Below are 16,153 nucleotides of genomic sequence, written 5' to 3' on the forward strand. Positions count from 1 at the left end.
GAGGTTCATAGGAGTTCTGCCGTAGGGCATGCACTGATTCATCCTATTTTCATTCATAGGATTCTACTCTATTTAGGTCTAGATGGTTTTCCATCAGGTGAGCCTGTTCATGTGATAGCTCCCATAGGTGCCACATTTCTTCGTCAGAGGGCTGCTCAGTTGAGAGTTCCTCCTCCTTGTCCTAGAGGTGCATCATCTAGTAGTATTCCCCCTTCTCCCTCTTCTACAGGTACAGCTGCTGTTGAGACTTCAGGTGCTGCTGCTGATGCTGATGCTGCTGTTCCTCCACCGACTGCTACGGATGATTCAGACATTTGTCGCATGTTGGATCATGTCTTGACTGTTCAGGCGGCTCAAGGACAGATTTTGGTGGACGTACTTGATGAGATCCGTGCCTTGCGTGCGAAGTTGGCACAGTTTAGACCACCTCCCTTTTGATGATGGATATCTTGTTTACCCTTTGGCATTCCGTCACAAAAAGGGGGAGTACTTGTAGGTTTCTTGTTTTCAGGGGGAGACTTTTTGATTTTGGTTGGAGCTTGTGGAGTTTTAGATTGTATCTAAGTGCTTCACTGTGTACTTAACTTTTTTAGCTCTTACCTTGTTCTTGATGGGATATTCATGTTAGGGGGAGTTTTATGTTTTTGTTGGTACTTTATTTGTTTCTTGTTTCAAACTGTTTATTGATTTATATTTATGAGTTATTCATTGATATATGTCTTTATTTGTGTGTTGTTTGAAATCAAGAAGTTATTTTGTTTACTTGTATTATTTCCACACATGCGGTTATGCATTTTGTTTAGTGTTTCAGGAAATATACAGGTTGATTCAATTGAGCTACTGTCTACACTTACAACTGATGGATAGTAGTTAGGATTGAATTTGATTTATGAGCATTATTTTGTAAAGGGCTTTTCATTTTGTAAACTTTGAGCTTCTAAGTTGTGTTTTGTCACGGATTGCCAAATGGGGAGTTTGTTAGGTTCTAAAGTTTAGGATTTTATGTATTTAGAACTCTAATTTGTATTGTTGGCAAACCATGATCAAAACAATGTGTTTAGAAGTGTTTAAAGCTAGCTCAAAGTTGTATGTCAATGTAAAGTTGGAATCGAGTGTAAAGCAGGAAGCACTGTGGCTTTCGACCTGGCTCGATCGATCGAAGCTTAGGCTCGACCGATTGAAGCTCGGGCAGATCGCTTTTCTGCAGAATTTTCCAACTCAGCCCTATTTGTTTTAAAACGTTTTTAGGGTTTCTTATTTGTCCTAAATATAAAAGGAAAACCCTAGCCACGTTTTAGTGTTGCTCATATTGCGGTTTGTGTAAATCTCTTGTGAGATCTAGATGAGCTTTCCTTTACACAAACTTAGGGTTTTTAAGGAGGAGATATTTTCTACACCTTGATGATCAATTCAGTTGTTGCCATTAAAGCTTAAAGAATACACAAGCGGGGGTGCTTGTCGTTGGTGGGAATCCAAGAAAGAAGGAGTCCGTGGATTCGGAGCTTGCACGTGGTCGTGTCAGTAAGTTCTACTGGTTGGTAGCATTAGGAAGTCAAGCGGGGGTGCTTGTAAGTCCTTTTGTATGAACTTTGATTCTTTCAAGAGAGTGGATTCAAGTTTACCTTGAGGATAGCTAGGTCAAATCCTCCCCAGGTTTTTACCGGTTTGGTTTCCTGGGTGATCATATCTTGTGTTATTTATTTTCCGCTGCTTTGCATGATTTGATCTTTTATATTGTGATAACCTAGACTTGTTTAATGGGATTAAGTAACAACTTAGCTAATTACCTAGGTTTAATCAATTGTTTAAGGGGTCTAAAAACTGTCAAGTTATATTAAGGTTATGAGTAGTGAGGAAATGAAAAGATTTGAGGAAATGTAACAGTAGAGTACAAAATCAATAGAAAGAAGAATAGTAAAAAAATAAGAGAAAAATGGTTGAAAATAAGTAGGTAATGTGGCCACTGATATGGTTCAACTGGAGCGTAGCAACAATAAATACTACGCATTATATATATAATATTAGGGTTTAGTTAATGAGTGTAGAAGTGCATTGATTAAGTTTGAGATATTTTTTATTTTTTATTTTTATTTTTTGCAATTGATCAACTTTTTTGTTTGTTAATCACACAACTTTTAATTGAAGAGGGTTTTTTTGTTTTTTTAATTTTTAATTTTAATTTTAATTAATTTATATATATATATATATTTTTTTTTTTTTTATGGATTCAGTTAACTAGTGCCTCAAGGAATTTTGTTAAAATTGAAATTTTTATTGTAATCAATTAGCTTCTTTTTTTCTTTTTTCTTTTTTTGAGGATTCGTACATAAGTCAGTTAAATAAGTGTTTCTTAGTGGATCTAGCTAACGAGTACCTTAATGCATATTTTGAGGAGTCACATATTAGTTAGTCAAAAGAATTATTTGTTTAGGGTTTTTGTTAATGAATGTTAATGGTTAATGTACATTTAATGTTTTATTAAATAAATTTTTTTTTTTTTAAAAAGCATAGTCAAATTATGCACAAATATCCAAAAAAAAAACATATAACCAAAATGAATTTATACGTGTAAATCAATAAATCATTAACAAGTGTATTTTTTTTTCTTCAAAAATGTGCATTATAACCATGGAGGGACGAACCTCTCCCTTAGAAGGTATTGTCCACTTTGGGTGAAAACCCTCATGGATTTGCTCAATCCCACATTAGAGAGAGATGCCTCCCACCCGCAGCGAGACGCCTCCCACCTGCAGCATATAAGCATGAGCTCACATGATCACATGAGTGGTACACCTCACATGTGAGCTCATGCTTATATGCTGCGGGTGTGAGGCGTCTCTCCCCAATGTGGGATTGAGTAAATCCGTTAGGGTCTTCACCCAAAGCGGACAATACTTTCTAAGGGAGAGGACAATACCTTCTAAGGGAGAGGTTTGTCCCTTCACAGTAACTAATAATTAAGGATTTATCAATTCTTAACATAATTACAAAATGGACATAGCAAACCAATGCCCTTAAGCACTTGTTAACAATACCCATTGTTTATTTGTTTTCGTTGCATTCCAATACAACGAGGCTTACTAAATTGTAAATTCCTCCTTAATAGATGTGCAAATAGGTGAATGTACCTATTAAGTATTAGCAAAAGCATTATTTACTATAAACCGATTAAACCTTAAAAATTATGAAAAATATCTAATTACTAAAACCTGTTGTTTTATTTACTATAAACCTAATTTGTGGCCTATTTAAACCATCTACCTAGGGATGTCAATGGGGTGGGGCTGGGTCGAAGGATGGGGTCTTCATCCCCACCCCGCATGGTTTTGTCTTGCCCCATCCCCGCCTAGTCCCGCATTACGGGGAAAATTTTCTCATCCCATCCCCGCCCTTGGGGCCCCGCGAAGCCCCCCCACACCCCATAAAACTCTACTTTTTGTTAATTTGCCTTACAACTAGTACAATTTTTTAATGAAACCTATTTCATTAATAAAAATATACTTGAAATTACAACTAAATTTATCCTATCAAATCAAATCAATTTTTAGAAAAAATTAAATAATATATCTAAGTGTTTAACAAGACAATCATAAAAAATAAATAAAAAATAAAAACTCATAGTATAACACAACAAAATAAAAGCAGAGAACTACATTGGGTAGAATAAAATAAGCTAATATTGATATGTTTATTTAATAGTAGGGTTTTAGGGTATGAAAAATTTACAATTATAACCCTTAGCAATGTGGGGTGGGGCGGGGCGAGTCTAAATAGTTTAAACCCATCCCCGCCTTGTCCGGTGGTGCAGGGCTAAAATCTTGCCCCATCCTCGCCCCACCACCTTTACGAGGCGGAGAAAACCTGCACGGGGCAAAGCGAGGAGGGGCAGGTTAAGCGAGGCGAGGAAAAATTGCCATCCCTACATCTACCTTCTAGTTGGTGCTATTGTCGTTGTCATTGATATCCAATATAAAGCACATTTTGAGAGTGCAAGACTACAAATATTTAAGAAACATTTGACTATTTGGTTTGGACTTTGGAGGGTGTCTAGGAATAAACTTGTAGGCAATGTAAATAACCCAAGAATGTCTCGCCAAAAAATCAAAAGAAACAGGAACTTCTTCCATTCAAAAAATATTCTTAAATGTTAAGGAGAAATACATGTTTTGGGTTGGAACAGAAGTATTGTTCACCCAGTAAAACACATCTTAGAGCACTCACAGCAGTGAAGCTAAATAGCTATATAACTATTTTAGCTTCACCAAAACACAAAAATCCATACTACAGTAGTGAAGCTAAAGGTAAAATTTTTACCTTCATTGCTACAGTGCATAACTATATATGGCTGTGCACTGTAGCTGAGAGCTAAAAAAAAAATTACTCTCAGCCGGATTAAAATAATATATGTTTGTTTATTTTTTTTATATTCTTTTATTCTCCCAACTGTGCCTTTCTCAGACTCACTCTCTCAAACTCTCACCTCTTTGTCTCACCTTCTCTCAAAATTCTCTCAAGCTCACTCTCTCAAACTCTCACCTCTTTATCTCATCGACGCCGACCCGACTCAATCCTCGTCGGCACCGCCCACCAAACCACCGAAGCTCGACGTCACCGACCCACCAGTCGACCCACTTCTTCAAACTCCCAAGTCGTCGATTAGCCTCAGGCCCACGCCGCCAATCCGCATCAGACCCACGCCGCCAATCCGCATCAGACCCACGCTGCCAATCCACTTCTCTGATGCTCTAAACTCTATGAAACTCTCATCTCTGAACTCTCACATCTCTGTCCCGCCGCCGCCATCACCGATCGACGCCTCCGACCCGACTCGCCTTTAGGTAAGTTGTCTTTGTCTTCTTCATCTACATGCTTGGGATTTTTGATTTGGGTATGTGTATCTATAAATATAGAATAAATAAATTTTAGATGCAATAATTTTTTTTGCTATTCTTGTTCAATGAAAATTTCTGTCATTTGATCTCAACAAGCTTATCCATGCTTTGGTAAGTTGAATTGATGAATGGACAGAATAGAGCAGTAAATTTAGAGCATCCATTTGTTTTGATTTGGATTTGAAACTTGCTTACTACCTTGTTTTTATTTTTTTTGCTTCATGCCTTATTTCAATGAGTTGTGAGTTACTCAGTTTTGACTCATATAATATTTGTTGTGAGTTGTGAGTTGAGGATTGGAATGTATTGGGAATTTTTTTGTTTGTAGGAATTTATGTTTTTGTTTTTAAATGTTAGTTTGGGAATTTTCTGTGTGTAGGGAAGGCTACAATTTTTTTTGTTTCTATTTTTGCTTCTTACTAATATTCTGTTTGTTGATTTTATTTTAATGAGAAATTGTTAGTTTGGTTTTGAGATGCTCAAAAATGAATTTGTTGTTTTCTTTATCAGTGAGATTAAGCTACATGTCAAATTAAGTATTTATGCATAATCATGTTCTATTGTTATACTTCTAAGTATTTTAAGTTTTGATATAAATGTAAGTTTGAGAATTTTCTGTATGCAGGGAAGTTTACATTTTTTTTTTCTTCTAGTGTTTACATTTGTTAATATTAGACGATTATTTGCTATCATGTGGCGGCGGCGGTAGTAGTAACGGTAGCGATTACAGTGGCGGTGGAAGAGTCGGTGGTGGTGGTGGTAGTGGTAGCAGTAGCGGTTGCGGTTGCGGGCAGTTGTGATTGTTGTTTATTGGAGTGAATATATGATTTTATTGTAATGGATATATTATTTTATTATGATGTTTATATTATTTTATTATGTTGAAAGCTAAAATAGATACACTGCTATAATATGTTTTGTAAAGTGAGTAGGTAAAATAAATAAAATAACGTTTTGTAATGCAAAATAGCTAAATTTTTAGTTTCGGGGCTGTGGATGCCCTTAGTAGTGGTCTGAACAAATAAATGATTGTACTATGCCCTCAAGTGGAGGCTCTAGCATACAAATTTTATGTACTCTAATGGAGGGCTTAAGAATTCAAATCTTATGAACTCTAACGGAGGGCTCAAGCATACAAATCTTCCCGTCTTCACTACATAATGCAAGCTGGTTTGCTTTACTGCAAAAAATTCAAACCTAAACAGATCTTTGCCATATTCTTCTAAATATCTGACTTAACACTAGGAGCTCTATAATATGCCGGAACAGTTGCAGGGAAGAACATCTGCCTCACTCCTTCTGCCTTGATGATGGGAAATATTATACCTGCTGCACCCTGGAAAAGACAAAGTTGTTCGATAAGAATTATTGAAGAAATATACTATATGGACAATGACATAAAAGAAAAAAACAATAAAAATAGCATATGTTTTGAGTAAACGGCTCAACGTGGTAGGTGTCATAAAACAGATTGGAGGCTTTAAAACAGAACAACAATAACTTAAAGGAACATAGAAGAGAAGAAAAACTATCTGCATGACTCAGCATTCTACAACAATCATACAAAGAGAATAGGATATACGTACCCAAATCAATCTAGCTCCAATCCACAAGCGTTGAGGTGAAGGAAATGGTAGTAGCAGGCGACCAACACCATAAATCGCCACAGCAAAGAAATGTAGAACTAAACTTAATGGACGAGGGTTCAGACCAGAGAGCAAAGCAACCGGTCCTGTAGAAAATATTCCTCCCAGGCTTAAATAGTCAAAGCATGCTTGGCGCATCTCCTTCCTTGCCTGATCAGGTGAAGCAGAAAACACCTTATAGAGGGCACCTGCCAGAGTATTTATTGTAGACGCCACTGGCTGCAATAAAGACCATATCATACAACAAGTTACACAATGTGAAACATAACAATCCCTGGACATAAAAAGGCTCCTTGATTTCCAACAATTTTGGAGCCAAAGATGATCACAGAAGAAAGCAATCCCGAAATCACATCTCTCCAAAATATCATCTTGACTGTTTTTTACCATTCACTAATATGAAATTCTGAAAAAACAACAGCTCACCCTTTCTTTTAATAACGATCACTGGCACTTTGCGATTCAATTCTATTTGCAACACACACAATCAGAAATTCATATCTGCCCCTTGTACATTTCATGATTATACTCTTGCTTTCTAGAAAGCATACCTTGCGCAAGGTGTAAAAGGATTCAAGATATCTGGACAATGAAGCTGCATCATTTAGGTCACGCAATGGCTTAAGAAGATCTCGAAGTACAACAATATCAGATAGGGCCACAGTCATTCCACCACCAGTCAAAGGATGACGCATGTTGAAAGCATCACCCATTAAAAGGGCTCCAGGAGTAGGATGTGGATCTGCTGGCATGCTTCTGTTTGGCATAGTTCTAATGTTTCCTTTATCGATTGCTGACACGAAGGCATCATGAAGCTCAGGTGGAATCTGCAACATAAATTCTCTTGATTAAGGGGCAGGACATATATGTTGCTTTGAAAGCCAAAGTGAAACAAAGATGAAAAATAAAGAACACATAAGTATTGCCAATGCAATTGGGCTATGGACTTGATAATCTAAGATCATATACTGAACAGAATAAGTACCTGTGGAGCCACCATTGTTTTCAAATATTTGGCCATTTCGCCATTAGCAATGGATGGTAATTTCTGACCAGGTACATCAACCAAACAGCGAACCTCTGTACCACTGATGGGATAAAACAAGATGGGAGAAGGGTCTGCTAAAATAACATGCCCATGATTTGCAAATGGAAGTTGACAGTTTTCCAAGACTAAACCCACAAAACAAGAGGGCACGTCTACCTGTTAAACAAAAATAAAATTGTACTATCAGTTAGCCTCAGTAGAAAGCATGAGTGCAAATGCCAACTGCAAGAAGCAATAGATACATATTACTCCCTATATAGCCATAGGCAATTTTCCAATTCATCGAATAACACCAAACAAACTGTTAAGTTTCAAGATGGCAACTTCACCTTGGGGTTGCAAAGAGCGCGGCGCAGATTTGAGAAGCAACCATCACACACAATTGTAAGAGGAGCATAAGCTGTGTGTTCTTGGCCATCCTTTGTTTTGTATTGAACCCCCCTGATAGTCCCATTTTCTTCAAGCAGGGATGTTACTATACCTTGCTCCAATTTCACACTGAACAGAAGATTGATCATGAAAAAGGACAAGAAAATATAAAATGGCAAATTTTAACAAGAAAATAAACTGTGATACAGTGAATCTATAAAAAGGCAAGAAAGTATACTTGGAAAGAGTAGCGGCTTTTTCTCTCATCCTTTGAATGAAACGTCCATTGTGGAAGCTCCTCCCGGACACATCTGAATGAAATTTTTCCAAAGGATAAGACAATTTAGTATTTTTCCCTTCCTTGAAGAGAGCGTATCCAAGCACACGCTGAGCATCAATTTCCTCCATGCAATCTGATGTCAAAGTGCAATTGTGTCACATTTCACATACAAAAGGCTAACAAATTCTTTATTGAAACAGAAGTAGTTCTAAAAACCATGTCCAACAATTATTCTGAAGATTTTCCATTCAATGTATTTGAAGGATATTTGTAAACTAGATTTAGGATGTTAACTTTGATACATACCTTCAAGGCCCAATTCAACTAATTTCAGGTATCCACCAGGCTGCAGCAGTTCACCAACAATTCGGTCTGGCTCTGTCAAGTCTCTTTCGATCACATGAACTCGTCTTCCATCCTGCAATTGGTAACAAAACAAGTAACATGAAGAACATTTTAGGCTGAATGGTCATAATGGGAAAAATTGCAGCATGCATGGTGAGAAAGTGAAACCAAACTGTATCTAAATTTGTGGACCAAATTCTGCCCATGCTAGTTAATCATGTGGAGTTACACACAATGATGCGTGTGCAAGCCAACAAAATTGACTCAAAACTCCACTACTTAATACATCTTAAAACACATTTAGGGTCCGTTTTGTTGGAGAAATGGAAAAGTGGGAGGATGAAAAATTAATTGGAGAATGGAAAAATGGGAGAATAGAAAAGATTTGGTTTTCCCTCATGTGTGTTTGGTTGGAGGGGTGGAAAAGTGGGAGAGTGGAAAACTTTTTTACTTGGTTGGAGAGAAAAATGGGAGGATGAAAAATGTAGTTTATATAAATTGACTATTATGTCCTTATTATATAATAGAGGGAAAGTGAGAGGGGTAAGTAAGTGTAATAAAGTGGAGGTATTTGTGTAAAATGCATTTCTCATCACTTTTCTCTCCTCATTTTCCTTCCAATTTGGGAGAATAAAAAATGGACCCAGGAGGGAAAACTTTCTCCCCTATTTTCTATCTCTCCTATTTTCTTTCCTTAACCAAATAGTGAAAAACAACATTTTTCACTCTATTTTTCTCGACTTATTTTCCATCCTTCCTATTTTCACCATAACCAAACACACCCTTAAGGATTGCATTTGCGTTCAGGGTGAGTTTGGTTCAGCTTTTTGTAAAAGTGCATAATGAAAAAATAGAATTTTCAAAAAGTGCATAATGAAAAAGTGCATTTTCAAAAAGCTGAGTGTTTGGTAAAAACTGTTAAAAAGTGCTTTTTGAAAAAGCTAAGTATTTGGCTAACACTTATAAAAGTGACAGTTTGAGGGATAAATTACCAAAAAGGACAATGTATATATAAGGGAGTTTATTTCATACCTTTTTTTTTTTTTTTTTTTTGGATGTGAGTTTGTTTCATACTTAAATCAACTACTTTATCATACATAAATCAATTTTTCTCTTTCTAAAAAAATTATTTTTTTCTCACCAATATTAGCTAATAATAACCTACCACTTAAGATTTATTGTGAAAATATTGTGATAAAAATTGATACTGATTTTAATTTTAACATACTATTAAAATTATTTTTTTCTCTTTCTAAAAAAATTATTTCTCACCAATATTAGCTAATAATAACATAGCCCTTAGAATTTGTTGTGAAAGAATTGTGAAAATATTGTGATAACATTTCTTTCTTCTTTTTTCCTTTTTTTTCCCTCTCTTTTTATCCTCCACACACGGCATTTCTTTCTTTTTTTTCCCCTCTTTTTTTCTCCTCCACACACGTACCCTTACTCTTTTCTTTTTTATCCTTCTTTCCTCCTTTTTTTTCCCTGCCATTCCTCCAAACCCCAGAACGTTCCAAAGCTCTCCTTCTTCCTCTCTCTCTTTTATTTTTATTTATTTATTTTTTAAAATTTTTCCTTTCTCCCTTTTCTCTTAGCACTTTGTCTATTGGTTCTTGGCGGAATCGATAGCGTCCTTGGTTCTAGCGACATAGAATCCATCAGAGTGCGCGACGAAGATGACGCGGTGGAGTTCGGAGACAACGAGTGGCTAAGAGGGAAGGGCTTGGAGATCGAAAATGGGGTTGGAGTCGGAGGGTTTGATTGGGAGGGGTTCGCCAATTTGATCGAAGTAGAAGTCGGTGTTGTTGACGCATTCGCCTTCAATTTCGTCTTGTAATTCTATCATTTTGCTATATTCTGATGTTTTTTTGTTTTGCATTTTGAGGAATCCTAATTTGTAAGGGATTGAATTTTTTTTTTTTTTCCTGAGCTGATTTGGGAATTTGTTATAAATTTTTTTGTGTTTGGATTTGGAAATTTGTTGGGAGAGCATAGAGATGAGATGAGAGGAATGAGGGACAGGCGTGAGAACTGAGAACTTTTTGAAGGAAGAGCCCAACGGATAGTTCAGAAACGCGCATGGACTTTTTGTTTATGGACCTCCAGAGCTCCATAATGCAAAAGCGCGTTCTCAGCCTAGGCCCAAAACGCAACTTTTTTTAGCTGAACCAAATGCGTTTCCAGCTTCAGCTTTCTTCAAAACGTGCATTTCAGTTTCTAAAAGATGAAACAAACAGACACTCAGTCAACCTCATAACCCCACCTACCAAACCAAACAATTTCTTTGCCATGAGAATTGCACTTGCGTCATTTGCTTCCACACGCAACCACCACTCCAGAATTTCATGACAAATTTTTTAGCAAGGAAAAATAATAATATAATATATATTTTATGTAAGAGACATGACAAATAAGCACTTTCCAAAATTCTCTAATTACTCAAGTACAAGTTACAATTAGTTAAGTTACAAGTCACCGTTAGAAAAAGGATTTCATAATTGAAAAAAAAAAAAAAAAATTGTGAAGAAACTAAGGACTTTGTTTTGAAAATGTACCTTGCCGAGAGTGTAAGCAAGGGCGGCACCAGCAACACCGGCGCCGACGACGATGACGTCGGTGCCGGAGTCGGAGCCATTAACGTGGCGGAACTCTCCGTCGGTGAAGCTGTTGTTGTCGACACGTTGTTGTGGAGAATTCTTCTTCTTTAGCTTCCTGTTATTGGCATTGTTATTACGACGAATTATGTAGAGAAGAACAAAGCCGAAGAGGGAGGCAAAGAATGTCCAGAGTACGTGCTGATCAATCACAACCATTATCTTCTTTGGAACAAAACAAAGAGACCCAGATGAAGAAGAATGGGTTGGGATCAAAATGAAACCTTTAGTAATTCTTTCTAGCTTTTTTGTGGTGTTGGTTGTTCATGTGGACCTTGTGGTGGTTGAAGTTGAGGTTGAGGATTTATTAGCACGGACAAGAGAGATAGTAAGAGGGTGGGGGTTGTGTTTGCTTTTATTGAGAGCTATTAAAGCTGAGCGGTGGTGATGTTGATTTTGATTTGCATGAAGGTGTGGATAAGTGAGGGAGTGGCTCATTGTGGAATGTGGACTCAATGACTGACTAAGTTTTTGTCTTTTGGATTAATGTCTTAAAATTTAAGGTCTTTATTCTTTAACATTGAACCCTAGGGCTTAATTTTGTGAAGGTGTGGGCAAGTACTATATAATCTAGTTACAGACCTGTGCGTTGCGCATGATAATTTTTTAAGTAAAATACTATTTTAGTCCCTAGACTTTATAAAGAGTTTCTTTTAAAAAAAGTAGTTTTATCATATTTTTTATAATCTTGTGTATAACGTTTTTTTACTATTATCATATATTTATTGGTTGATGATTTGCATAACATAGACATTAAATAAGAGGAAGAACTATTCATTAGATTTTTTTAAGTTATGGTATATGAAGATTATATATATATATATATATATATATAAAATGTTAAATGAAATGTCAAAAAAATGAGATTATAAAATTTTCGAACTTTATTTCTAATATAATTTCTAAATTACTGAAGAACATCTCATTTTTAGTTATGATAGGAAATATAATTTCCCTACTATCATTATATTTAACTGTTGATTATTGATTTAATTAAGTGAATATAGTGGTTGATTCTATTGCACTATAAAGTTTTCAATGTCCATTGTATAGCCATCTCCATTTTATTTTTTACTCCTCTTAACCACCTTTTTATTTTTCAAATAACAGTTATTAATTGACGTTTGATTTCATTTCTTTTTTTCTTCCTTCATTTATTCATTATTACTTTGTATGTTCCCTTGCTAGTTGTAAATTTTATGGTTATCAATAAGAAATAGATATCATGGATGGCTTACATAGGTATAGATGTAGTTACGCTAGTGGTATGTCAAAGTTTTTTTTTTTTTGAATTTTCAAGGGCATTTCTCTAGTTTGGTCTCAATCAATTAAGATATCCATAATATATTAATGGAAGTAATATTTTTAATGTATGAAGTGGTTAGGTTAGTGGTATGTCAAAATTTTTATAATTTTTAAAAAAAAAAATAATTCCAAGGAAATGTAAAAGGCCTTTTTTTGAAAAAAAAAATTGTGACTTTTTGAATTGTAGAAATATAATTGTTTTAATTACCTTGTTTATAGATTTCATTATTAAGTTATACACATCTAAGCTAAAGTAGATGAATATATAAATGCAAAATTATATGTAAAGTTACAACCGCACAAGATAAATATGTATATGTAAGGACTCAATTTGTAACGACCCCAAAATGATGTTGGGTTCGCACATGAAAGGCCCAAACAATATAATTTGTAGAGCGTGGGCTTAGAAGGCTAGGCCTTGGTCACCAGACGGTGGTTAGTCATGGTACTCATACAGAAATAAACCATGTTCGCTCAAGAAATCTTTCTCCTCGGCATGGCCTGGGAGGCTCTGGTTCTTGGCCTTTTTTCCCAGCCCCTTTTTCTAGATTGCTTACTTCTCTTTATATATTAGCCTTTGCTCTTCCTCCAACGTCCACGTGTAGGTTCAGCTTTCCAGGGCTGATACTTGTCCGATCAGCCCATACCCAAAGTGGTTGGGGTGGTTGTAAAAGCTGAAAAGCATTGCTCTGACTGGCGCAGAGTATTTAATTACAGTAATGGCAGCCTTTCCTTTGTCCTTTGTCACCATATTGTCCAGGAGTCCTTTCTCCATCAACGTGGATGTGTTCGGTTTTTCCCAAAACTGTTCCTATATTGTTCTTGCCCTTTCTTTTAAGAGTGTCTTGGGGATGCCGAGGATAGAATCATTATCGGCTATGCCTCAAGGCTATTTGGACTTTCATTGTATGTCCTCGGCTATATCTCTCCTCGGCTCGGGCCTTAGGCCCTAATGTAAAGTGGGCCAGGGTTACAAATTCTCTGGCCCCACAATAGCCCCTCAAAATCTTACTGCCCAACCTCTTGGTTGGGGAGGAGGGTTTTGGTGATGTCGGGCCTATATCATGGCTTGCCCAGCTTTGTCCTTCATTAATATCGGCGTCTTTTCATTTGCTTGGGAAACGCTTCCAGTCATGAGACATTCCTTTAGTTTTACTCACGTCACGCCTCTGCCGTTTCAGTGTACGAGGCACATTTTTAATAAGTTTCTTTTACGAGGCAACACCCATCCAACGGTTATAAACGGCGTTGGGAGTTGAGTGGGAATTATCTCGTTTGTAGCTTTTCTTGGAAATCTGTACAGATTAAATGCCACCAGACTTGCCTTTCGTATAAGAAGCAAGGTAGGAGGTCACTTCCTTTACGTACAGATCCTTCAGTCTTTTCAAATTCCTACACCTCCAGCTGCGCTCAAAGTTTTCATTATCAGTGCAATTTAAGCCTTAGAAAGTGATATGTTTGAGGCAAAAGTGGGGGTGAAGGGACCACACCCCTCCAGAAGCACTAAGTCTCTCCGAGACTCAAGATGGCGCGGTCAGGGCAAGGGAGACGGAGACTCAAGACAGCTCTCCCCTTTCACAAGGCGGGGGAGAAGCCTCCTCCTCCTTCAGCCAAAATCCGAAACAGATGCTGGTCTCGTCAGATTTTTGGTGCGATAGCAATGGGGTTTCTCATCGTCAGTACCATCCGCTCTCTCTCGAGCGCTACTAATATGACACCTGCGTGTTAGGAGTCAGAGCTGATGCGAGGATTGGGCATCCTCGCTTCCTCCTATCCTCCTTTTCTGGTGCCTCCTTTTGCCCCCGCTTCTTCTTCTCTTCCATCACTAGGAACATCCTGATGTTTCTGCTTCTTCTTCTACCTCTTCTCCCCTTCCGTTAAAGGGGCCATCCTGACACGCCTAATTGCCACAATAGCAGAATTTCAAAGGATTTATCGTCCCCTTGTATCTTTTTCCTTTTTTGCTTTTTCTTTTTGCCTTTGTAGTTAGCTTTTGGTATAGGCTTGCTTAAGCCCCTCATTGTACGCTGTACTATTTATTGGTATTAATAAAAGATGACTTTATCTTATTCTAAGTATTCTTTCTTTTCTGCAATAGTTATACTGTGAATGGATGTGCTATATATATATATTTGAGACTAACAAGCACAATAATGCCGACCTGAAAAAGGTTATGTATATAAGACTAACCGAGATAACAGCTGAACGTTCTGTATTGCGTATGAGGCGATCATCCGAGGATGGGTAACCTAAAATGAACCATCCGAGATGGTCGCTGTGTACTAGGATGCTTTACCACGTTCCTAACAACATTCATGGCCTTAACCATTTTTGGCATTCGGTCCAAGGACCGAGGTATGACTGTACCGAGCCTAAATACTCGTTTACATTAGTTTCCTTAGAGCTGGGGATCCGAGGACAGGACGGGACTTCCATTCTGTCTAAGTCTTAATCCATTTTCTAATGACTAATCTCCTCATAGGTTTGAGTTCGAGGACCATGCAATACCTTGGTTCTGTCCAGAACTTAGAATTTTCTTTAAGTAGTTGGTTTCCCCACAGAATTGAGTCCGAGGACCATACAATACCTTGGTTCTGTCCAAAACTTAGAATTCTTTTAAGCAGTTGGTTTCACCATAGGTTTGAGTCCGAGGACCATACAATACCTTAGTTCTGTCCAAAATTTAGAATTCTTTTAAATAGTTGGTTTCTCCATAGGTTTGAGTCCGAGACCATACAATACTTTGGTTTTGTCCAAAACTTAGAATTTTCTTTAAGTTTGGGGGGATTAGCCCCTCGGCCAAGATGTGGGATGTTGATCTGACGTTGGAAGCCCCCAGAACCACCCGCGCTACTAACGCTTCGAAGCGTAGCCCCTAGTGGAACTTTATGTTAGGGCACAACAATGGGCTGCTGGAGGTGAAGGAGGGACTTTCTCGATCCCCCGCTTGTGCCAGCACACAAGACTTTCCCACAAACGGCGCCAATTGTAAGGACTCAATTTGTAACGACCCCAAAATGATGTTGGGTTCGCACGTGAAGGGCCCAAACAATATAATTTGTAGAGCGTGGGCTTAGAAAGCTAGGCCTTGGTACCGGACGATGGTTAGTCATGGTACTCATACAGAAATAAACCATGTTCCTTCGAGAAGTCTTTCTCCTCGGCATTGCCTGGGAGGCTCTGGTTCTTGGCCTTTTTTCCCAACCCCTTTTTCTGGATTGCTTACTTCTCTTTATATATTAGCCTTTGCTCTTCCTCCAACGTCCACGTGTAGGTTCAGCTTTCCAGGGCTGATACTTGTCCCATCAGCCCATACCCAAAATGGTTGGGGGTGGTTGTAAAAGCTGAAAAGTATTGCTCTGTCTGGCGCAGAGTATTTAATTGCAGTAATGGCAGTCTTTCCTTTGTCCTTTGTCGCCGTATTGTCCAGGGGTCCTTTTTCCATCAATGTGGATGTGTTCGGTTTTTCCCAAAACTGTTCCTATATCGTTCTTGCCCTTTCTTTTAGAAGTGCCTTGGGGATGCCGAGGACAAAATCATCCTCGGCTATGCCTCAAGGCTATTTGGACTTTCATTGTATATCCTCGGCTATATCCCTCCTCGGCTCGAGC

The 16,153-nt window shown here is 37.6% G+C and overlaps 1 protein-coding gene across 1 annotated transcript; it reads right to left on the reverse strand.

The window, feature by feature from the left end:
* Window positions 1-5,830: 5,830 nt before the first annotated feature.
* Window positions 5,831-11,569, reverse strand: LOC115994671 (squalene epoxidase 3-like). Its single transcript, XM_031118891.1, has 8 exons — window positions 11,139-11,569; window positions 8,542-8,653; window positions 8,194-8,368; window positions 7,916-8,084; window positions 7,524-7,742; window positions 7,090-7,365; window positions 6,479-6,757; window positions 5,831-6,228 (listed from the first exon to the last, which is right to left on the reverse strand). The coding sequence occupies exons 1-8, from the start codon at window positions 11,394-11,396 to the stop codon at window positions 6,115-6,117; spliced, it is 1,602 nt and encodes a 533-aa protein (XP_030974751.1). The 5' UTR covers window positions 11,397-11,569; the 3' UTR covers window positions 5,831-6,114.
* Window positions 11,570-16,153: the final 4,584 nt, after the last annotated feature.

Source organism: Quercus lobata, chromosome 6 (assembly GCF_001633185.2).
Source record: "Quercus lobata isolate SW786 chromosome 6, ValleyOak3.0 Primary Assembly, whole genome shotgun sequence".
Lineage (NCBI taxonomy): Eukaryota > Viridiplantae > Streptophyta > Magnoliopsida > Fagales > Fagaceae > Quercus > Quercus lobata.

What these genes read in the sequence shown, in the direction of transcription:
- LOC115994671 (XM_031118891.1), bottom strand. Translation starts at nt 11,396, where the DNA reads ATGGTTGTGATTGATCAGCACGTACTCTGGACATTCTTTGCCTCCCTC. An exon ending in GCGCTCTTTGCAACCCCAAG is followed by an intron (nt 7,743 to 7,915) that starts GTGAAGTTGCCA and finishes TTTGTTTAACAG; the next exon opens with GTAGACGTGCCCTCTTGTTT. An exon ending in AAACAATGGTGGCTCCACAG is followed by an intron (nt 7,366 to 7,523) that starts GTACTTATTCTG and finishes TTTATGTTGCAG; the next exon opens with ATTCCACCTGAGCTTCATGA.